We start from the raw sequence: 25,221 nt of genomic DNA, 5'->3' as shown, positions 1-25,221 counted from the left end.
CCTGTGACCTTGTGTTCGGATTCAGTGGGTTGGATAATGGATGGATGGATGGATGGATGTTTATTGAAAAAGTAAAAAAGGGCACAGATGATAAACATAGGGAGAACTGAAAAAAATAATTAAAGATAAGTAGAATAAAAACTCATACCACCCTGAGCTTTGTCTTCATGGATCTTGAACATCTGCCCACCTTACAGAGTGGCTCACCTATTTCCCCACTTTTCAATAAACACAAAGCACTGTGCAGCCTTCATCAATTAACTATAATTTTTATCATTTTATATTATTTATCCAAACTGTTCATATGAACATCTTATATCCCTGAAAATGCTCATAAACTGTGTTCTGTGATCCTTCAGGGTGCTGGCCTATAAGGCCAATAATGGCAGATTTACCTTTACCATGTTTTTCTTTACCTCATCAAGTTTTTCAATTGAGTTCTCTGGTAGTATTCCATTAAAATGTTGCCCTTACGTCAATTCAGGTAAATATGTATATTTCATTGTGCAACTATATTCTTCTCTGCACCCCACAGAGTTTGGAATTCTATTTAAATATTAAGGGTTTCTTGTGCCTTTTAGTCTTGTAGATTTTATTAACAATGTTGCTGCTAGCTACGTTCAACAGCCAAGCAATTTTTCTGCCCTGATTTAGTGAGATGGCTGAACAGACAGACTTTGTTTAGGCTGGAGAAGTTAGTATGTTAGTCACGCTTTGCCAACCATAATCGAATATTTCACTTTGATGGCAATTATAAAAGTCAAGCACATCATTGATTATGGAAGGTACACTGAAAATAACATACTGTATATCTGTTGTCATGCTGCGTGTAAAGCTGATTGATCTGTACACCTTGTATAAAGGTGTGATTGACCATATAGGTTCACGTCGATATTGAGAAGTATACACATTTAGACAGGAAACTAATACAAGCCAAGTGGACAAAGTGTTACAAAGATTGACAGGAGAAGTGATTCAGCTGCTGATTCAATTATGTAAATGAATACTACTCCAAGTAACTAAATGATAAAAATGATGCTGTTGAACAAGCAATTAAAAACCTAAAACATACACCACCAAGTATGGTTTCTGGCAAAACCAGATAAAGCAAGACAGGTAGAAAAAAAAAACTGACTGTTTACAGAGTTAATAAAAAATAGGAAGATATGCAGCTGGATTTTAACATTAAATTAATTAACACTAAATAAGTAAATTGATAGATAGATAAATAAGTACACACGCACACTATGGTCTGAACACACACCAAAATGACTTAAAATGAAAAAAATAAAAAAGTGAAAACTTCTGACTTGGCTGTCACAGTCCCAGTGAGGCATTCTGCAGACATACAGTATTTCTGTTGGTATAAAGGAGCCCCCCTTAGTTTCATGACAAACTTCTGCTGAATGATTCGTTGGCTGAAAATCCTCAGTGTTAGTGTGTCAGAGAGAGGATGTGCAGCATTGTTCATAATGGCACTCAGTTTTGTTTTCATCCTCTCATTTGTGTAGTAGCCAGGGGGTTCAGAGTGTCTCCTACAACTAAGCCAGCCCTTCTAATTAGCTCGTTGATTCAGCGGGCCTCTCTTGAAAGGATGTTACCAGCCCAGCACACTACAGTGAAGAAAATTGTACTGGCCAACCTGGAGTTATAGAAGATGTGAAGGATGACACTTAACACATTAAAGGAACCAGATCTCCTAAGGAAAAAGAGCCTATTCTGTCCTTTTCTTGTACAGATACTCTATGTTCCTGTATTATCGTAGTATTTCCCTCTACTTACCCTTTACCTGTTTTCCGTCAAGAGTAAATGTACTCCTCAAGTTCGTTATCGGTTTGGTCTACTGTTGCACTTTAAGATGAACACACAAATACATAGCTATACGCATACACACAGACCCTAACCACTACAGTGCCCCATGAATGACACACACACGCTGATTAACCTTTAGCATTTTAAACCACACAAGTGCTTTAGGAATAACACAGCCTGTCACTCAGCACTTCAAGAGACATACTTATTATTGGCAAGAACAACACACGATGTTTTAATGATATCTCAGACCTAAATATTACTTTTGGTCTACAAGAATACATTTAAACATACAAAGACTCAGCACTCTTGACTATAGGCCGTTTATCAGCCAAGAATACCGTCTTTATGCACTGTTTCCTACTATTGAGTGGAGCTCTCACTCTCAGCCCTAATAAACCCCGCAGCACAGAGGTAATCTCCGGCTGCACTAGGTGCTCAAAGAAATCTAACGTATTATTTCAGTCACTCTATAGACATTAAGACAAAGCATAGAAAGTTAAAAGCAGCATGGTATTTATTACAATAATAATAATAATACCACTGGAACAAAGAATAATAAAAAATAGGTACTGATAGGAAAGTCTGAATATATATAGTCTTTAGAAAAAGCTTACGAAAAAAAAGTGGAGATGACAAGGATGAATGTCCCAGGGCAGCGTTTGATTTAGCAACTGGTCATACGTGTCCTTGTTGTCTTCTCTGACGTTGCTCTTCCGTCGTCGCTGTTTCTCTTCTTCGTTGCTTTCAAATGAGGCATATTTATAATAAAGTTTCATGCCGTGGTTTCACAACACATGAATGTTCCATGCACCTGATTGGCTGGCTGTCAATATGATGGATGAATTTTGCTCAAACTCTTTAATCTATCTTTTCCCAGATAATAAAGTTTTTGATATAGCCTCATATCCTCCTTTCTCAGGCTGTAAACCAAATTGTTGTCCCAAATGACCATCCATAAAGTAATCAATAGCCTGAGGCATGGCTCAGTCTTCCTTTCCCAGGCTGTAATACCAATTTAGCACTATGCTGTGAACAACTGTTATAAAAGTGTGGTGTAAGGGAAGAGGATATGCCTTTTTATTATAATACCTTCTACATCTGAATTCATCCTGTTTGGACTGAGAAAAATATAATAATAAAAATATACAGAATAATTTTTAGATTTTATACACCATAACAGTTCCGAGACCAGTTCAACCTCTCAAGTTTTTGTATGAGTGCACCACCTTTACATCCACTCCCTGAATAGTGACCGGACATAGATACTCTTTGATGTGGCAAAAGTCCATTATCCAGCACACTATAGGCTCTTCCACCTGCATATCTCTAAGTTTCTCCTTAACAGGGATGGCAGGATGGTAGTGAAAGGCACTGGAGAAATCAAAAAAAATCATCACAGTGCTGCCAACTTTGTCGAGGCAGAGACTAAGCCTTGTGGAGCAGATAGATAATTGCATCCTCCACTCTAAACTTTGTCCAATAAGCAAACTGCAGTGGCTGCAGGTGGTCAACCACAAGAGGACTCATATAGTCCAGTTATAGACTCTCAAAGGTCTTCATGATGTGAGACATAAGTGCCCCTGGTCTCTAGTCATTAGGCGAAGAGGCACTTCCCTTCTTTGAAACAGGAACAATGGAGGATGTTTACCAGAGCAGCAACACTTTCTGGAGCCTTAGAGGCAAACTGAACAGGTGATAGAGGACACCACAAAGTTGGTCAGCACAGGCCTTAAGAATTCGAGGGCTGTTGCCAACTTTTCCTCTGTGTAGAGTTCACAGTTGTCTCCGTAACTTGGTCTTCAGTTATGGACAGCCTCTGATGGTCATTGCAGTTGATATGGTGGTAGTTGTTGAGGTTGTAGGGATGGTATGGGGAGATTGGTCATTGGACGAAGCTGGCAGTGGAGGAAATCTATCAAAACATTTTTCAGGGTGTTAGCTTTGTGTTGTAGTGTTTAAGGCTTTGGACATCAAACCCTGTGGATGTGGGTTCAAATCCTGTTACTGATACTGTGTGACCATAAGAAAGTCACTTGACCTGCCTGTGCTCCAATTGGAAAACCGAAAGCAATATAACCAATTGTGTTATAAATCTTGTAAGTCACCTTGGATATAGGCGTCAGCCAAATAAGTAAATGTAAATGTAATGCACTGTATTTGAGGGTACCACTGCGTCAACACAACATAGACTTAATATAGTACTTAATATATGTACTTAAAATAATGACTCAGGCGCCACCGCGAGTGGCAGCTATTCCAGCAGCTCCGTGTATGACTTTATTTTTCTACCTTTTTCTCTATTTCACTGTTAACTCCTACTACTTTCTTTTATGTGGACTCGTTCCCTAGACACTTTTTACTTTTTACTACTTGGACATGGATTTTTACACGCCGAGACTGATCTATTCAAGTAGTCAACTTCATGCGCAGAGAACAAATGCCTGTGCTGGTGTGGTTCCCTATTTATCTGACGAGGTAAGAAGACGGTATCGTGGCAGCAGAGCCAGTGCTAAGATAAAAGCCAAGTGTTTAGCGAGAAAGTGGCGCTACAAACCTTCAGTGCCTTCTGTGATCCTGGAAAATGTGAACTCACTACCAAATAAAATCGATGAACTGGCTGCGCTGGTGAAAAATGTAAGGACCTACAGAGACTACAGTTTGTTGTGTTTTAGTGAAACGTGGCTTACAACTAACATCCCAGATGGTAACGTGGAGCTACCCAGGTTTAGCACAGTTAGAGCGGACAGAGACGCAAGTACCTGCGGGAAGCAGAAAGGAGGTGGACTCGCACTCTATGTCAATACAAGATGGTGTAACTCTGGACATGTTAACGTTAAAATCTCCACATGTTGCAGGGACATCAAACTGTTGGCCGTAAGTCTGCATCCCTATTACTTGCCCAGAGAGTTTGGACACGTCATTGTTGTTATTGTATACATCCCTCCTCGGAAGGACGTGGAGATAGCGGGTGACATCATCCATTCCGATGTGGCTAAATTACAAACACAACACCCCGAGGCACTTGTGCTAATCACTGGAAACTTCAACCATATAACGCTGGACAAAACATTACCTGCCTTCTCTCAGTATGTGGATTGTAACACCCGGGGAAATAAGACTATTGACCTACTGTATGCAAATGTTAAAGACACATACAGAGCCACCCCGCTGCCTGCACTTGGGAAAGCAGATCATAACCTGGTTCTGCTTCAGCCTCACTACAAAACAAGGGTGAGGGAGCTACTTACAACCACACGCTCATTCAGGAAGTGGTCCCCTGAGGCAGAGCAGGCTCTAAGAGACTGCTTTGGAACTACGGACTGGGATATCCTGCAGGGATCTTATAGTGAGAACATTGAAGAGGTTGTTGACTGCACTACTGACTACATCAACTTCTATATGGACATTGTAGTTCCAGTAAGAATAGTATGCTGCTATGCTAACAACAAGCCATGGATTACAAGTGACATCAAGGGCCTTTTGAACCAGAAGAAAATGGCTTTTAAAGGCGGTGATCAGCATGAGCTCAAACACGTGCAGAATGAACTTCAAGTCCAGCTCAGGGTGGCGAAGGAGCAGTACAGGAGAAAGCTGGAGCAGAAGTTGCAGAATAAGAGCACGAAGGAAGTGTGGGATGGAATGAAGATCATCACTGGCTGCAGCTCGAAGCAGGGTGCCACCATCGAGAGAGACGTGGAGAGAGCAAACCAGATTAACAACTTTTTTAACAGGTTTGACCACTCTAACCCACTCTCACCTCGGAGTACTGCACCCTCCACCCATCCTTCTGCTGATACCAGCATAGGAGAGAGTCTACCCCAACCCACAATCACAGCAGCCCAGGTAAGCAGACAGCTGAGGAGACTTTGTGCCAGCAAAGCAGCGGGTCCAGATGGAGTATCACCACGACTGCTGAAGGCCTGTGCATTGGAGCTGGGGAGTCCTCTACAGTGCATCTTCAACCTGAGCCTGGAACAGGGTAGAGTCCTGAGGGTTTGGAAAACATCTTGCATCACCCCAGTCCCAAAGGTATCACATCCTACTGAGCTGAATGACTTCCGGCCTGTTGCTCTGACATCGCATGTGATAAAAACCATGGAGCGGCTGCTGCTTCACCACCTGAGGCCACAGGTCCGTCACGCCCTCGACCCTCTGCAGTTCGCATATCAGGAGAAGGTGGGAGCGGAGGATGCCATCATCTACATGCTACACCGATCCCTCTCCCACTTGGACAGAGGCAGTGGTGCTGTAAGAATTATGTTTCTGGACTTCTCTAGCGCCTTCCACGCCATCCAACCTCTGCTCCTTAGGGACAAGCTGACAGAGATGGGAGTAGATTCTATCTATCTATCTATCTAGATTCATACCTGGTGGCATGGATCGTGGACTATCTTACAGACAGACCTCAGTATGTGCATCTCGGGAACTGCAGGTCTGACACTGTGGTCAGCAACACAGGAGCTCTGCAGGGGACTGTGCTTTCTCCAGTCCTGTTCAGCCTATATACATTGGACTTCCAATACAACTCGGAGTCCTGCCACATGCAAAAGTTTGCTGACAACACTGCTATCGTGGGCTGCATCAGGAGTGGGCAGGAGGAGGAATACAGGGACCTAATCAAGGACTTTGTTAAATGGTGCATCTCAAACCACCTACACCTGAACACCAGCAAAACCAAGGAGCTGGTGGTGGACATTAGGAGGCCCAGATCCCTCATGGACCCCGTGATCATCAGAGCGTGACTGTGTGCAGAGGGTGCAAACCTATAAAGACCTGGGAGTACAGCTGGATGATAAATTGGACTGGACTGCCAATACTGATGCTCTGTGCAAGAAAGGACAGAGCCAACTATACTTCCTTAGAAGGCTGGCGTCCTTCAACATCTGCAATAAAATGCTGCAGATGTTCTATCAGACAGTTGTGGCGAGCGCCCTCTTCTACGCGGTGGTTTGCTGGGGAGGCAGCATAAAGATAGATAGATAGATAGATAGATAGATAGATAGATAGATAGATAGATAGATAGATAGATAGATAGATAGATAGATAGATAGATAGATAGATACTTTATTAATCCCAAGGGGAGAAGAGGGACGCCTCACGCCTGGACAAACTGGTGAGGAAGGCAGGCTCTATTGTAGACACGGTGCTGGACAGTTTGACATCTGTGGCAGAGCGATGGGCGCTGAGCAGGCTCCTGTCAATCATGGAGAATCCACTGCATCCACTGAACAGTATCATCTCCAGACAGAGCAGCAGCTTCAGCGACAGACTGCTGTCAATGTCCTGCTCCACTGACAGACTGAGGAGATCGTTCCTCCCCCACACTATGCGACTCTTCAATTTCACCCTGGGTTGGGTAAACGTTAACATTTTTCAAAGTTATTGTCTGTCTGTATACCTGCATTGTTATTTCTGTTTAATTTAATATTTTCTTCATCAGCATGCTGCTGCTGGAGTATGTGAATTTCCCCTTGGGATTAATAAAGTCTATCTATCTAGTCTGTACGGCAGCCAAGTGAGTCCCTTAATATCAATCCCATTATTGCAGTCATTCAGAGCCATTCAAGCCCCCAGACTCCTCTTCCTCACTATCCTAGTGGTAACAGGTTGCCATCTAAAAACTGGCAGGAAATACAATAAATCAGATTGTGGCCAAATCAGCCTAAAGGTGCCAGTGGTTTACACTTAAAGACATCTTTAACATTTGAGTGGAACAGGCCCGGCTTTTTTTTTTTCCCTCGAGTGGCACAAGATGCAAACTATTAGAAATTTGTCATAGGTCCTTCCAAAGTCACATGGTTGGTTGGTTTAAGACACCAATTGTTATAACTACAAGGTCAGAATGAGTCATCATTAAAGTATTGGTGACAGAATGAATAATTTCCGTTGCTGAACCTCCCATTTGCAGATGGAGGAATATACACATTACTAAGGATAATGTATCTTACATCCCTGGAAAAATAATGTGAATTGTGATAACCAGAATTTTAATTTCTAAATTACAAACTGTAATTTTAATTGCAATATATTCTCTTTTACACCTGTCTTTTTTCCACACTGCACTGGGTCTCTGTCAGCTCTATGATTTAAGTAATTATAAACATCATTCAGACTCCCTGCTAACAAATTTTTCCTGAATAGTTTGTATCAGCAGGATGCACATAGGCTGGAACAAACTGAGTTATCAGATAGAGAAGGGAAAGGAAAAACAGAACACAATAAAACAGCACATAGAGAACATTTGAAAGATGTCATACATTCACTTGCATACCGTGCACTGGCAACAAACCATGGCTTACACAATGAACAACACTAAGTACAAGGTATGGATGGATGGTACTGGAAAATAATAAGTTAATATGTGCATGTACTGTATATATGTATATGTACAAAGTGAAAGTTGTGGCTGTTTTGTACTGAAGATGTAATAGAATAAAAATGATAAATAATGAAAAAGGTGACATTGTTTTGGAATGAAGATATTATAATTACTTGTTTTTAACTGCCTCCTTTAATAATAAAAGTACAATAAATATTTTTTTCTAGCTATGTACATGAACACAGTATATTATGGCTACTTTCTGATTCATAAGGTTAAAAAAACATAATCCAATTTACTGCCAATGTGGTTAAGAAAAGCAGTAAAACAGAAATAAATCTCAGCCATTTCCAATTAAATATTACTATAAATATTACCCAGAATATTGTGTCTTTAAATAAAATGTCCAAAAAACAGTTTAAATAGATCATCATTCTGAGAATCTTTCATGGTTTCTACAAATTCTGTAGTCGGTATCAAACTCTAAAAACCTGATATCAGATCAGTTGGTCTCGTCCGCTATAGGAGATGGACGTCTGAAGCAGAGCTCCGCTAGCAGCAGCATTATTTTCCCACGTATTTCATATTATTTAGAGGTATCCTGTATTTAATCCGACCAAGGAACTTCCACTACAATATACAAGCATGAGTAACAAGAAGAAATGTCAGAAAGAACCAGAAAAGAAACTTAAAGCTGCATCAAAGTCTGGACAGACATTGTCCAGCTACAGCTACAGCTGCGAATTCCGAATGCAAAAAACTTGGAGACAGACTTGCGGCCCTGGAAGATGGGTGCAGAAGAAACAATATAAGAATTGAGGGTATACTTGAGAAACGAGAAAGCTCAAACCCAGTGAAATTTGCAGTAGAATTACTCTCTAAAATAATTGGAGATGATTTTAAACTCGACATTGAGATAGCAGCTGTTTATCGCACATACAGATCAAGCACCTTTAAACCTAGGTCTTTTATTGTCTGCTTCGAGCGATTACGATATAAGCTTGATGTGATGGCACTTCTCAGACACAAGCAAGAGATTATATTTGAAAATAATCTTATTCGGATTTTCCCCGACTTCTCACCATTAACAGCTGCAAAATGCGCAGTCTACTATGGTACAGAAAGCCGATATCAAATACAGCCTCTTGTATCCCGCCAAACTGAAAGTGGAAGTTCAAGACCAATATTATGTATTTCCAAGCAAGGAGGAAGCTGAAAAGGAACTAAAGAAGCGGTTTCTGACACTTTTTTGAAAGTTAATAAGGAGCCGTATTCTATCAAGACATGGGAAGGACCTGTTGGATCCACTTTTAAAGAGACTGGTATTATAATTATACATCCTTTTCTTTACTTGGACATTATATGTTTATGTCTTAATTACAGTTATAGACATGAGTGTGGAGGTTTGGAAGTAATTAAAGTAGGGTTGGATTTTTTTTTTTTACTACCTTAAAGTAGACTGTTTAACATCATACTCTTGGTTTATTGCTATTTCTACTATTCATACTATTCATACATTATACTATTACATTAGGATTTACTATGTTTATCCTAGACTACTTTTTAAAATCATTCCCAGGGTTCTTTCTTTTATTATCTTAATATCTTAAAATTGCTGAAGATTATTTTAAGCTTAAAGACTGTTAATGATTATATTTTTGGCAGATAGTATTTAGAATTCAGCTGCAATAGATATCTCTTTGTTTTAATTCTCTAACGCCACTGCAGGGTGGGGTTTGTTTTGGACGTGCTCTGTCTCTTTGTATGTCAGAGGACCGGGGGGGGGTATTTTCCGTACGTCGCTTAAATCATCCAAGATCAGATGCCTCATCTTGGATGAGTTAATGCCAGTGAAACTCATCCGGGATAAGTCGGTTTTTCAAATGCAGCCGTGTAGTAGATTAGTCTAGCTGGATCTAATCATCCGAGATGAATGTGCGTGCCCACGCTGATTGAAAAGCCCATATATATTGAGTCTAGAAAACATGATCAGCAAGTCTTTGATAGGCTGTAACAAAATGATGAAAGAACAGGCGCAGTTTTTTTTCCACATAAGCGGAGCAGGACCTTTTATTCGAAGGACATGAAGAATTTCAAGATTTAATATGCACAAGGGGTAACACTGCAATAGCAGCCCAAACCAGAAAAGACCGCTGGCAAAAAGTGGCCGACAAATTAAACGCTAAGTAGTGTGCATTATACTTACTGTATGCAGCACTTCATTTCCTATGTGTCAGATTAATTATTATTTAATATGTCATAATTCCAGATCAAATGTGAGCACAAGCAGAACATGAGAATAGGTTAAAGTGAAGTATAAGAATATACTTCAAACTGGTAAATATTGGTAATTAAGTATATATAACTGTTTAAAGAATTGTTGACATAAATAATCATATATAATATAAAAAACACAAATTTTTAAAGCTAATAAGAAGGCAGACAAGCAAAAAACAGGTGGAGGTCCACGAGGAGTTGGCTAACCAGCAAAATGCCCATCGCCCTGTTTCTAAGGGCACTCCAGGGGGAAGCTCCTCCCCAGAACCAGTGGCAGGATGCAGTGGTCACTTCATTTCAGGTAAAGGATGGTCATTGCATATGTTTGTCCTCCATGTGTGCCATAGGTATGTTCCATATAGCCCTCTTTTTTTTGTTGGGTCAGTTGCAGGGAATGTCATATCCCTAGAACTTGTGTCTGACCTACGAGATATTGACGAAGGTCAAATACTTGATGAAGACACACTGTGTCTGATTATTCATCGGGAGGAGAGGTACATTTTCCAAATAATGTTTGATCAAACTCCACTCTGATCAGTCCCATGTGCCCCAATCACATTTGGAAATCATGGGTAATGAGAATGTTAGGCTGATTGTCAGATTCTTTACGGAACTGTGGGTGTTTTTGCCTGTGTATTACCTACCTGCAATGGCATGAAACGCCTCTTTTATTGTCTGCACACGCAGGCGTCCAGGAAACACTATGAAAACCCAAAGGAAATATTTCAGAGCCAAACAGACTTTACAAATTGCCTGGCAAACTGCACTTTTAGATAAATGTTCTGCATCGCCTACACTATATAAAAAAGTGCCACTTGCAAAAAACCTCAAAGCAATGCATACTGTCTGTGTGGTTGTGAGAGCCCGACTTTGCCGAGTTTCTTTGAGGTATAATATTCCCCCTTGGCTAAAGCGGTATATTTCAAAAAGAATTTCCTCCGGGAGCAATAAAGGATCTTGCCGATTGCGCAAAACCCTCTCTATATGAAATTCTCTTCTTATAATTTGCGCACCGATATCAATTGGTCGCTCATTCATGAACAGCAAAGCCATGACTGAGCGAATTCCATGCACGGACACTGAATAAGTGCGTGAGCTAATCCTTGTTTACATAGAACAAACCTGCTCCAAGCAGGTTTGTGGATTAGGATGTGTTGCTATGACAACACATCCAGCAAGAGTTTCGAAAAACCGACAGATCCAGGATCAGGCCAAATCGTCAACAATTACATCCGGCTAAACGAGTAATCCACATACGAAAAATAGCCTCCGGGACATCGCGAAGTGGGATCAAGCCTCAAGTGGGGAGGCAAAATAGGGGGTTGGGGGGATAAAGGGGGGAGAGAAGGAGAGCAGGCTATATCTAATCTATTCTTCTAATCCTTATAACTATAAATATCAATGCAACAATAGGCTAAAAAGCAAAAATTAATGGGGAATTTTGAAATTAAGATTAAAACTGCCTCACTAACAGTTAAGACTATAAAATGACATTAAAAACTCAGAATCAATGTCTCCATGATGGGACAGTTAACTTTGTGAGCTGGAATGTTAAAGGCCTGAATCACGAATTAAAGAGAAAGAAAGTATGCTCTCACCTAACAGGCTTAAACGCTAAAATAGTATTTTTACAGGAGACCCACTTACTAAGCAAGGATCAGTTCAGACTACAGAAAGACTGGACTGGCCAAATGTTCCATTCTAGCTTTATAAAGAAAACTAGAGGGGTGGGAATTCTCATACACAGAACAGTTCCATTTGTAGCATCAGATGTAGTATCGGACCCTGAAGGGAGATATGTGATGGTCATGGGCAACTTATTTAACAGTAAAATGATTTTGATAAATGTTTATGCACCCAATGTTGATGATAAGGAATTCATGCAAAATCTATTTGCATCCATTCCCAATGTAAACACTCATAAAATTATAATGGCTGGGGACTTTAATTGTGTTTTAAATCCACTCTTAGATAGAACTCCTGTGACAGTGGGGAAGACATCTAACACTGCAAAGACAATTACACAGTTTTTAAATGACCACAACTTATCAGACCCCTGGAGGTTTCTTAACCCAAACTCAAGAACATATTTGTTCTACGCACCAGTGCATTATAACTACTCAAGAATTATTTTTTTATAGATAATAATTTCCTGCCTACGATTAAATCATGTAAATACGACACAATTGTTATCTCCGACCATGCCCCTCTAGTCTTGGAGCTAAAATCATTAAGCCCCTCACACTCACCTCGCAGATGGTGTCTTAACCCTCTTCTAATGGCAGACAAGAACTGCACAGAATTTATATCCAAACAAATCAGCTTCTTCCTAGAGACAAACACGCCCACAGAGGTTTCTGCAGGAACACTCTGGGAAACTCTAAAGGCCTTCTTAAGAGGGCAGATTATTTCATATCTTTCCCACAGAAATAAATTAGAAACCAAGAAAGTGTCAGAGCTAAGAAGCGAAATTACTAGAGTAGATGAAGAACAAGCCAGGCGTCCAAGTGAAGCTCTTCACAGGAAAAGGCAGGCCCTGCATACAGAACTTAATATCTTAACAACTAAAGAAACTGAACAACTTATTTATAAGTCAAGACATCATTACTATGAACACGGAGAAAAAGCTAATAAGCTTTTAGCTCAACAAATTCACAAACAAAAAGTTTGCAATGTAATACCAGTAATCACCAACACGAATGGAGAATCATTGACCATAAAAATATAATGCACGCATTTAGAGATTATTATAAATCCTTATATTCTACTGAGTTCAAAGAAGGCAACACACAATCTAATGCATTTCTGGATACATTACAAACACCACAAATAGATGCTTTAAGTGCTGAGGAACTGGATAAACCTCTGACACTAACAGAATTACTAGATGCTATAAAGTCACTTCAAAGTGGGAAATCAGCAGGCCCTGATGGTTACCCCGTAGAATTTTATAAGAAATTCTCCACTCAGCTAGCTCCCCTCTTATTGGCAACATTTACAGAAGCTAGAGACAACCAAATACTACCTGAAACATTTCATCAAGCATTAATCACTGTCTTTCCTAAACAAAATAAGGACTTGTTACAATGTGCATCATACAGACCAATTTCACTCCTGAATAATGATGTTAAGAAACTCTCAAAAATTCTAGCTAGAAGGATGGAGAAAGTGCTGCCCACGGTAATATCACAGGATCAAACTGGATTTATTAAAGGCCGACACCTATCTTCCAATCTCTGACGCTTGTTTAATGTTATATATTCACCAGCAAAATCAAACACCCCAGAGATATTACTATCATTAGACGCAGAAAAAGCATTGATATGATTGAATGGAACTACCTTTTCACTGCATTGGAGAAATTTGGGTTTGGCCCGAATATTTGTGCATGGATCAAACTACTGTATACCAATCCAGAAGCTTCAGTTTGTATTAACAACATTTGCTCAGACTACTTTAAGCTAGAACGTGGTACCAGACAAGGATGTCCCTTGTCACCACTGCTGTTTGCAATCGCCATTGAACCACTGGCGGTTCACTGTCAAAATTCTTATCATATAAAGGGGATTATCAGAGAAGGACTGGAACAGAAAATTTCTCCATATGCAGATGATATGGTTTTATATATATCAGACCCAGAAAACACTGTGCCTGCAGTTCTAACAGCACTAACAGAATTTCAAAAGATATCCGGTGTCAGAATTAATCTGAATAAAAGTATACCATTTCCAGTGAATTCACAAGCATATAATATTAGACTGTGGTGGGTTGGCACCCTGCCCGGGATTGGTTTCCTGCCTTGTGCCCTGTGTTGGCTGGGATTGGCTCCAGCAGACCCCCGTGACCCTGTGTTTGGATTCAGCGGGTTGTAAAATGGATGGATATAATACTAGATTGGACACCCTACCTTTTACCATAGCAGATCAGTTTAAATACCTAGGGTAAATATCACAAGTAAACATAAAGCTCTTTATCAACAAAATTTTGCTGTCTTTATGGAAAAAATTAAGCAAGACTTGCATAGATGGTCAACCCTTCATCTCACTCTAGCCAGAAGAATTAACGTTGTTAAAAAAAGAAGTTTAGGAAGGATATTCATCTTATTTCAAAACATTCCAATATATATCAATAAATCATTTTTAAGCAATTAGATTCAACAATAACCTAATTCATTTGGAACTCAAAACACCCACGTATCAGAAGAGCAACCCTACAAAGACCTCAGGCAGAAGGTGTTAAAGCTTTACCTAAATTTCAGTTTTATTACTGGACAGCAAACATACAAGCCATAAAAACCTGGACACAAAAAAATGAACATACACAGGCTTGGCCCGCAATAGAATTAAAATCCTGTAGTACTTCTTTATACTTCCTGCTCTGCACTCCAATAAATGCAAGTTATTGCAAATATACTAATAACCCAATTGTGATTTACTCACTCAGAATATGGAACCAAATTAGAAAGCATTTTAAGATGGAAAATCTTTTATCCGCGGCACCTCTGCAAGAGAACCACCTCTTTCAACCCTCGCAAACATATCCAGTTTTTAATACCTAGAAAAGTTTTGGGATTAAAATGCTCAGAGATCTATATATAGACAACATATTTGCATCTTTTGAACAATTACGTTCCAAATTCAACCTCCCAGCTACACATTTCTTTCACTATCTTCAAATTAGAAATTTTGTTAAACAGAAACTGCCCGATTTTCCTCACTTCGCACCCTCCACAATGCTGGAAAAAGTACTGCTCAGTTTCGAGCAATTAAACACCATTTCCGCATTATATAAAATCTTATTAGAGTCCCTACCTTTCAAAGACCCAAGAGGACATTGGGAAGAAGATCTCTTAATCAATATATCAGAAAAGGAATGGAAGGTAGCAAAGCAGAGAATTCACTCGAGCTCCATATGCGCAAAGCATAGAATTATTCAACTAAAAATTATATATCGTGCTCATCTGTCTCGCTTAAAACTGTCCAAAATGTTTCCAGGGCAAGATCCAACCTGCGAACGCTGCAACCAAGCTCCTGCCTCACTGGGTCACATGTTTTGGGCCTGCACCAAACTAACATCATTTTGGACAAAAATTTTTAAGTGCCTTTCAGACAGCCTTGGGGTCACAATCCCTCCTAACCCATTAACAGCTGTGTTCGGTGTTCTTCCAGACGGACTTGAAGTGGAGAAGGACAAGCAAACGGTGATTGCATTCACTATACTTTTGGCACGCAGACTTATTTTGTTAAATTGGAAGAATCCTAACTCTCCTCTGATACGTCAGTGGGAAACCGATGTTTTATATTATTTGAAATTGGAAAAAATCTAATTCTCAGTTAGAGGACCTGTACAGAATTTTTTCAAAACCTGGCAGGATCTAATCAATATTATTTTAGTATAAGAGAAATAACTATTACCACATTTATTTTCCTTCTCCATTTTTTATTTACCTATATATATTTCTTCTTTTGTTTATTGTTGCCTTATTAAAAAGCCCTAAGCAATTCTCCTTTGGCTAAGCTCTCCTTCTCAGGGGTAGGGTTTGATTTGTCTTCAATTTTTTTTTTTGTTATAAATTGATCTATTTGTATGGAATGATTACAATAAAATTAATAAATAAAATAAAAAAAAAAAAAAAAAAAAGCTGATATCAAAATTCGAAATACGTGGTGTTGAATTTTAAAAAGCCATTAGGTGCTAAAATGGATTTCTGTTTGCCAGTGAGTGCTTGGAAGATTTGTATAAAGGTGCAGTTTATTTATTGGCATGCTGTCCAGTCACAATGGTCTCAGTGACTGCAAGCTTGCCAGTACAAACAATTTAGGTGATGTTATTTTTGTTGTTAATTTGTCAGTTCCTCTATAAAGTGAAATGTACTTTTCTGTTGAAGCCGCTTTTGTCTTTACGGAAATTAATGGAATGATATTAGTTCATAATTTGATTTTAAATTTAAAGTAGAAGTATGCTGTTTTGCAAGGTCCTCAGATTCAAATACTACTAAGAACTCTATAGTGTTTTGCAAACTATTATATTATCAGAAGGAGCTACAGCATTTTATTGGCACATAAAACAGAAACCTTTGAATGTTATAATTGTGATGCACCTGCATTAAAGCATCATGTATTTTTTATTCTGTAACTGAAAACATAATCTATGCTAAATATCAATATACAGTATTATATACAAAAGTTAAAATTAACTTTGTGCTTCACCGAGTTGAATATGGTTTGTTAGTAAGTAATTGTAACTCAAACAACTGCTTTAATTCAAAAGAATTATCTATAATTGCACAAAAGATTTACATGTGAGCTTGAAATTATGAAGGAAACATAATACGATAAGGATTCACTCAAACGGTACTGTGTACTTCCTTTTGTACATGTCCAATCCAACAGAGCAGTTACAAAATCACACACATTCAGACATGATCATGTGCTCATACTTACTACTCTTACCGTCCGACATTAACAGTATTAGATTAAAAACATGAATAGATTTAAAATTTAATTACAGCTGTATATGGTTATCAGTAAAACACCCATACATGGACGGTGACTTCACAATTGGGAAATCTGCCTAGAAGTAGCCTGTCCACAAAAACTGAATGACGGCACAAGCAGAAGATTAGCGATGGAAGCTACCAGGAGGTCTATGAAAACTGGGAAGGATTTCCAAGCTACAGCGACTAACATTAGAAAGACTGTGTGTACAGCAGCAGTTGCCTGGGTGCTTCATTAGACACAGCTTAATGGGATAGTGGCAAAGCCAATGACATGCACATGGTATCTCAGCTAGAGTTTGCCAGAAGGCAGATGGGAGACCCCGAAGGTCTCTGAAGTCAGGTGGAAGAAGTTTCTGGTTAAATCAAAATTGAGCTTTTTGACCATAAGTCTAAACACCAAGTTTGAACAATGTACATTATCAAAAACACACCATCTCCACCATGAATCATGGTGGTGGCAGCATCATTTTGAAGGGATGTGTGTGTTGTGCTTCCCTGAAGTAGTACCTGAAAGGCTGGTGAGGGTAGAGAAATGAGTGCAGCAAAATACATGGAATTACCAGAGGAAAACCTGATGGAGTCTGCAAGAAACCTGTGCCTTGGGATAAGATTTGTTTTGCAGTAAGACAATGACAAAGTCAAAGCTACATAGGAATAGCTTAAAAACAGCAATGTTAATGTCTTGGATTGGCCGAGTCTAAATCTCAATCCAAATGACAATTTGTGGCTGGACTAGAATAAAGGCTGTTCACTCACAATCCTCATATAACCTGACAGAGCTTGAGCAGTTTTGCAAAGAAGAATAGGTAAAATGTAGCGCCTGATAGAGACCTCTACACACAGATGATTGCCAAAGGCACTCCTACTACTTGAAGGGGGCAGATACTTAAGCAATTAATTATTTGCTGTTTTATATTTGTTCTGTTGATCAGTGTCAAAAAAGCCAAATTAAACTCACTGTGATTCAGTTTTCTTCTTATATAATACGCTACCGTGGCTGTCTGTTTGTTTGTCCAGGATTTTAAATCACCTGTAGCTCACAAACCATTTGACTGATTGACCTGAAATTTGGTACACATATACTATATGATGTCTACTGTCCGCATTCAGGGTGATGATTCACCTCCAAGGTTATTCCTCTTTTTATTTTTATTTTATTTCATCGTAGAAACAACTCTCGGCAGCGGGCCACAGGGCAGCCGTGTGGCGCATGCATACGGGCGCCGTTCTCATCCCTACCACCTTCGCCATCACTTCCCCTACCTCTTCATATCTTAAATCATTCTTGAGGCAGATTGAAGACTTAAGTGCCAGGTTAAGTGAAAAATTAAGGAAAACGTACAAAGTAATTGCAACACAAACACTGACTTAATCAGTTTTTACATGAAAAGATGCCGATGAAAGAAGAGAAGGTGCGGGCCGCTAGGGTGGAAAAAAGAAGAGCTGCTCAGGAAGCAGCAAGCGTATCAACCTCTGAGCAAATGAATGCTAAACTTTTAGAGAAAGAGGATGAAAACTAGGAATGCTCAAGTCAACTGTATTCACTGTATGTTATCGTGCAGTGCGCCGTTACTGGTGTATAATAATAAAATGTGAAAACTTCCAAGGGGTGAATATTTTATAAGCACTATATTCCTTGTGTGTTTACCCTTTGCACCTAAACAGACCCTTCCACTTGCCCACCTCTTGTGAAATTGTGTTTTACATTGTGTGCCACTAAAGATAGAGAGGAAAGAGCAGAAGGACTTGGTTACATTTTAGAAATAAATACAACACTAAGTGATCTTTAGTTAATTTATCTAGCAGCATCTCTGCTTAGTCACAGTTACAACATGAAAATCGAAAGAAAAATTAAATCCAATTAAAAGTATTCCAGATTTCACAATTCCAGTAAAGTAGGATGAAAGAGCCCTATATGCATATAGTGAAATCTGAACACAGTACTATTAAAATTCCAGTATTCAAAGATTCCAATAACACAATCACCTCTTTGGCTAATTATAATTCATTGCAGGCATTGAATGATAGACCTCATGAGAGTAAAACTGGGCACCTGCCTAACCTTTCCAATTTTATTGCGGTATAATTTCATTCAATGTCTAAATCGGCAATATGGGCACAATACTGCTGTGCTGTTTCCTACCTTGGCCTGAAGATTACCCAAGAGATATATAGTACACAGAAAAAATACCTTTCCACAGGCAAGTGTAAATAACTTACTTTACAATAACATAATGAATAAAATTACAATAAATAACTGATAAAACATTTACCGTATGTGCTGAGTGAACAGGCAGCCACTCACATTCAAATTAAAGTCGTGATTATGTATTGTTAAGATGTGAAGGTGACTAAGAGGTAATTTAATTAACAACTTGTTTAAACCAACAGTATGTTGACAAAAAAAATGAAAGTTTTCTTCATGCAGAAACTGAGGTTTTATGTGAATTACTGGAGAGGAGTACAGTGATGTCTGCAAAAAGCATAACAGATTGGAAATAAACAGGGCTTGCACTGCAGAGTAGGTGGTTTGCCGGTATAATAGAGCCATCACAGTGCATGTCTCGAGAGTCACTCTTTAAACCTTCTTTGGCATAAGGGACAGGGTGCCCTGTGCCAGTTAATCATGTTTACTGGATGAGGAAATTGTTACAAAATAGCCCTTGGCATGTTGAATAAATTACTATAAAATGTTTTCAGTGTTAATGTTGAGCGTGTTTTAGCAAAAAGAGAACAAATGACAACATTTTGAGGTCTGTGAGTTTGGATGTGTTATTCAAAAAACATGGACGATGTTAATAAAAATAGAGTATAAAGTTAAATATAAAAATAAAGTTGATAATTGTGTGCCATTCTTTGGAGAAAATAATCCACTGTGACTGAGGTGACAGACTGAAAGAACCAGTTTTAAGAGTGTGGGGGCACCAAACAGATGAACCTCGTTTAATCAAATAAAAAAAGGAGAAATGGTGGAACAACCAAAATGTGAGCTTCAGCAGCCAAAGAATACGCTTTCTCTAAGCGTTTAACCAATTCAAACAAGAGCTCTGTCTTTGTTAATGGCCAGGGCCTAAAAATCTTCCTTCTTCCAGTCAATTATCTTTCTTCATAGTGCCAAGACTTGAAGAGGCAGGACTTGCATAGTCTCCTGGCTTGGCAGGAAACAAATGACTAATTTTTAGAAGCAAACCAGGAGATGCATGCAAAAGGCAAAACAAAATAAATAAACTTTAAATGAGGCAACCGAAACCCAGATGAGAGACAAGAATCAAAGTAAGAACTGAGACAAGATGTCGTAACGCAAAGAGAGAGGGTTTTCTTGTGTCTCAGGGATGCTGGCTTTTTATCCCATTGTGCTGATGAACACAAGGTCACGACCCCAGAGACCACACCTCTAGAAATGTGGAATGCGGTTATGCAAAATTGCATCTAATACAGTAAAAACCATAGGACCCAACAAGTCATGAGCGGCTCTAGGCATCCTCACTGAGCAGTTTCTCTGAAATGTGAGCAAAAGAGAAGAGGCTGTAAGTATCAGCACCCCCTCTCGCCTAGGATTGGTATTGTTTACTTTAGCTGAGCCTTAAAGGTGACCCCCCAGGCATGCATGTGTGAAACCACTTAAACCTTAAGTAAAAAATAAATTTTGGATGAAGATAGGGTTATGAACATAATTATCATGCCACTCTTTTTGTGTTCAGGGTAACACAAGAAGAAAGTTCATTGTGGTCTTAGTTCTGTCTCCAGCAATGAGGTGCAGCTCATGTATGATTCAGTGGGTTGGAAAATGGATGGATGGATGGATGGATGGGACTACATCAATTAAACAGGCTCCTACAAAATGGCCCCTGAAGTGACAGAGTTAAACAAGACAGCAAACTCTGGCTTTAGAACAAATTGCTGTGGCTAATGTACCACTAAAGTAAAATAAATGGTGACACAGATGATTCCCCAACCCTTTGTCTGTCTTTGTATTAGAAATTGGACAAATGGTGTAACTGTTAGGATCAGGATTAGGACCAACCTAAAATGAAATACATAAGCCTCCAGCTACTGGCTCAGGCACAATAACTATAACTATATATAACTAAATAACTATATATATTGTGAATTTCCCATTGGGATTAATAAAGTATCTATCTATCTATCTATCTGTCTATCTGTCTATCTATCTATCTATCTATCTATCTATCTATCTATCTATCTATCTATCTATCTATCTATCTATCTATCTATCTATCTATCTATACTTGTACACGTCCAATTTGTGTACAAAAAAGTCTGTTCCAGCAGTATCAGGCACAAATTACCAATATACATTTTATGGAAAACCACCACATTGCAGGGATTAGTCATGTTTGCACCCATGTGTGCTTATTTCGGGCTATTTGATAGACACCAGTTAACCTAACATTCATTCCTTTGGAAGAAAACCAAAATGTCTGGATATAACAGACATTAACAAAGGGAAAATGTGAGAACTCCACATAGAAAGTGATTATGTTGATCTCACCAATAAAAAACATACTGATCACAAGATGGGGGACTAATGCTTTAGCCTGGTTTCCTTGATGCTTATTGCTCCATGCAAGAGCATGTACAGTAATGCCACACCAAAACTGAATTGTTTAATTTATCTTAGGCGACCCATACAGTAATTTTTGGGTCCTGCCAATTGTCATCTGATTTTTGTGTGTCAGAATTATAAAAAAAATTTTGTTTCCTCTGAGGACATCATTATAAAGTCCAAATGTACACTAGTATATTAGTCAGGAATACTAAATTTGCTTTTGTGTGACTGTGTTCGTGATTGCTCTAAACCTGGTAACAGTGGTAATGTTTTCTGAGCAATTCTTGATTACTCAGAGATAAATTCATAATGGAAAAAGTAAGCCCATTAAAATTTAAACAGAGGTTTTTTGGGGTACTTCATGTCACCTGAAATTTGAGTACAGAGAATGGACAGACAGATGTAGTTACTGTTTTCTGTGAATTTAGTACAACAAATGTCAGAGTTGTAAAGAAGGGAGTGCCTTTTATTAATCAGATTTTTCCAATATAAGGTTCTATACAAATACGAAAAAACATGGAGCAATCATATCAAAACAAAAATAATTCTTTGTCCTTCTACTACAGTATTATAGACAATTAAAACTATTAAATTAAAACTAATTGAAACTAACATTGTACTTTATTCTATTTGAAACAAAAAATCCTTTAAAATGTAGTTTTTGTCTTTTTATACTGTATACTTGCTTCTGTCACTTCCAATACTCTATTAGAAAGTACATTCTGTGACTGAATAAATAAAAGCAGAAATAAATACTTTTACTTTTCTGTTGCATATGTGAAAAATTCTCCTTTTGATTTTATTATTTCTTTCCTGTACATGTATACTCTGTATCCTTCTTTGGTCCTCATCATATGAGTCCTGTAAACAGACACATTGAAAATGGCAAAATGTTTTTTATAAGCATGCAAGCTATGAGTTATTTTGATGCTACAACAAACAATTCAGAGTTAATATCAAAGAAATAAAATTTTAATTCTAATAAAAAACAATATTGTTTAGTTTGAAATATAATTTGTTTCTGATCAAGGCTGCATTTCATCATTTAGCTTGCAAAACAGACATAATGCCAAATGAAACCCAAGACACACATATATGTATATTTAATATGCATGTGCCAAAAGAATGAAAAGAAACAAATCTACTTACAGTTTGTCCTGAAATTCCAAGTATGTTATAATCACTGGGAATGAAATCAAATTATTTGAAGTCAAATTATAAAAAATAACCAAAAGTTATAATTTAACCAGTTTAAACTCTTTAAAATTACAATTCACCTTCTAATGCCAATTTCATCTTTTTTGGTGCAGATGATGGTTATGTTTCGGCACTCTCCTCCACTGACAATGTGTCTCAGTCCTGTATTTAGGATTTTTGATGTGATTTGGTCAGATTCTGCTCGGTGTATATCTGTAACAATCCAAACAGATGAACACTTGCTAAAATACTTTTTGAGAAATTAAAAACAGGTATTAATTACCATGTAGTTTAGAACACAAAAGACAGCAAATAATTAAACTAAACAGATACCTCTTTCCACATTTTATGTCTTTCCTTGTTTGAATCTCCAGTTCCTGGAAGTTCAACCAGTACAACTTGACTTGGTAGGTGAGGGGTTCTTGGAACAAAAATTTTAACAACCTTCACCAGAGGCCAATAAGAACAGAGGGTCTCATCGTCAACATCACACCTTATATAAGGGGATAACTTCTTTGACAAATGGGAAGCCTAAATGAAGTAAATTATAATATATCTATTGTATGGTTTGTATAATTCACATAAACATAACTGAGTGCCAATGTAAAAAGCTACATTTTACAATAAATAACCTGATAATAAGTTAGTGTAAAATTAGACTTTAATTAAACTTGGCTGGTATGACAGAGCCTGGACTTAAATTTAATATCATTTTAAAATGTTTTGCAAGTAAAGTTAAATTTACTTACTAACAAAAACATTAAGTATCCACCCAATTACCAAACCACTAAATACAATGCTTACAGTTTTTAAAGTAAATGTTTTGGTAGAATTTAAAATATCATTGATTTTCTCTTTAGTCAATTCAGAAAAGCTTTTATTTAGTCCATTCTTTGAATTTCCCATTGGGATTAATAAAGTATCTATCTATCTATCTATCTATCTATCTATCTATCTATCTATCTATCTATCTATCTATCTATCTATCTATCTATCTATCTATCTATCTATCTATCTATCTATCTATCCAGTCTACAGATCAAATATGACATTTCTGGCCTTGGGCACAGCACAAAGACCAGCTATGGATGGATTCAAATTCCACTCTGTTTCCAGGTCAAAGATGAGAAATGCAAAAGCAAGCTTTAGAAAGACGCGTGCTAAACATTTCTGAGCACAGTCTCACTGCTATTGTGGATCCCCTGAGCATTAGACAGATATCCTAACAAAGTATAGAAGAGGGGCTCTAGGTACACCATGATTTGTAAAAATGACTTAATCTCTCCTGAGATTGCATTCCTAAATACATGGGCACAGATCATAACATGTTCTTAATGTCAAATGTTTTAAAGGACATCGCAAAGAATGTTACAATCCTATCATAATCTTAATTTAAATATTTACCACATAATATTCAACCAAACTGTTGCAGATGTTACTGACAGCAGTGATGCGTGATGTGCCTCAAGCTGCCATGGAATTTTCTTTACAGGTAATGTATTGAAAGGCAGTCATAAAGAATGAAACTGAAGGTTAAGAGTAGTAGAGACACCAGAAGGATTTGAAAGAGGTGATTGTGGTGGGCAGAAATAGTTTTGAAGGGGGATGTGAAAAAGAAGGCTAAGGACAAAGAAAACACTGCAAGCAAAACTTTAATTCTAATTTAAACATTTAGTATGTTGCATTTAAAGTACATAAAACAAATTTTACTTTAAAATATGTGAAAAACAAATGTATATGTGTAGCTGCGTCTTCTTCAGTTTCCCAAAATCGAGCTGCTACTGAATTGGCAAGGTAGGATCCAGCTTGAATTAAACGTGTAACGAAAGAAATTTCTCAGTCCAATAAAGTTTGTTTTAAAAGGGTTTACTGAAAATTCAAAGCAAAACAATTCAGACAAGAATAGAGAAAAAAGTTACTACACCTGCAGAATAAAAGACTGTGGAAGGAGATCTCTGAGGAAGACAGGAATAGTTCAATCAATCAGTCTTTATTCCATCACAGATGAGTACATGGATTCTACGTTGCAAGGCAGAAGAGCAAAGTTCTGCTTTTCAGTCGATTTTTTATATTTTCTCCCTCCCACTTCCCCTTACTTATAAAAAAGCACAATATTGTTTACCTATGCACTTTATTTTTTATTGCGTAAATCGGTCAACCGTTTCTGTTTTGTGTACGTGTCAGAGGGGCCCCAAAGAAGGAAAGGTCATCTTTCCTTTGTCTAACAGACGTGTTCCTAGAAAAGGAAGTTACCCTAGGTCAGCTTACTTCTCCTTGTCTTATGACAGGCCTCTATATTGATAACCTTTTACTATAGCAGAACAGCTTTTAACCCTTTGTAGCTTACAAGTAGTTTATTTCTTTCACAAGACAAAAAAGGAAAAAAATGTTTCTTCTACAAACTTAGCTTTTCTTGTTAAATGTCAGCTGTTATATGTATGGCACATTCAATATGGTCAGTATGGCACACCACTATTTGAAACTGTTTGCCCTCCATGCCTTAACACCTGGAAGGGAGATCATAAACTGGGCCTAATCTCTTGT

At 38.1% G+C, this 25,221-nt stretch overlaps 1 protein-coding gene across 1 annotated transcript; it reads right to left on the bottom strand.

Annotated features, from left to right (window-relative positions):
• Nucleotides 1-22,076: 22,076 nt before the first annotated feature.
• On the bottom strand, nt 22,077-23,566 carry LOC127525885 (nuclear GTPase SLIP-GC-like). The gene is made up of 5 exons (XM_051919054.1): nt 23,482-23,566; nt 23,011-23,208; nt 22,758-22,927; nt 22,630-22,663; nt 22,077-22,341 (listed from the first exon to the last, which is right to left on the bottom strand). Exons 2-5 carry the CDS (start codon nt 23,020-23,022, stop codon nt 22,189-22,191), a joined length of 369 nt encoding a protein of 122 aa, XP_051775014.1. The 5' UTR covers nt 23,023-23,208; nt 23,482-23,566; the 3' UTR covers nt 22,077-22,188.
• Nucleotides 23,567-25,221: the final 1,655 nt, after the last annotated feature.

The sequence above is a fragment of the Erpetoichthys calabaricus genome, chromosome 14 (genome assembly GCF_900747795.2).
Source record: "Erpetoichthys calabaricus chromosome 14, fErpCal1.3, whole genome shotgun sequence".
NCBI classification, from domain to species: Eukaryota; Metazoa; Chordata; class Cladistia; order Polypteriformes; family Polypteridae; genus Erpetoichthys; species Erpetoichthys calabaricus.
The sequence above is the reverse complement of the archived record's forward strand: the minus strand, read 5'-3'. Positions and strand labels throughout refer to the sequence as shown.

Coding starts and splice junctions, on each gene's coding strand:
- LOC127525885 (XM_051919054.1), bottom strand. Junction 22,664..22,757: donor GATGAAATTGGCATTAGAAG/GTGAATTGTAAT, acceptor TTTCATTCCCAG/TGATTATAACATACTTGGAA. Junction 22,342..22,629: donor TTGGAATTTCAGGACAAACT/GTAAGTAGATTT, acceptor GTCTGTTTACAG/GACTCATATGATGAGGACCA.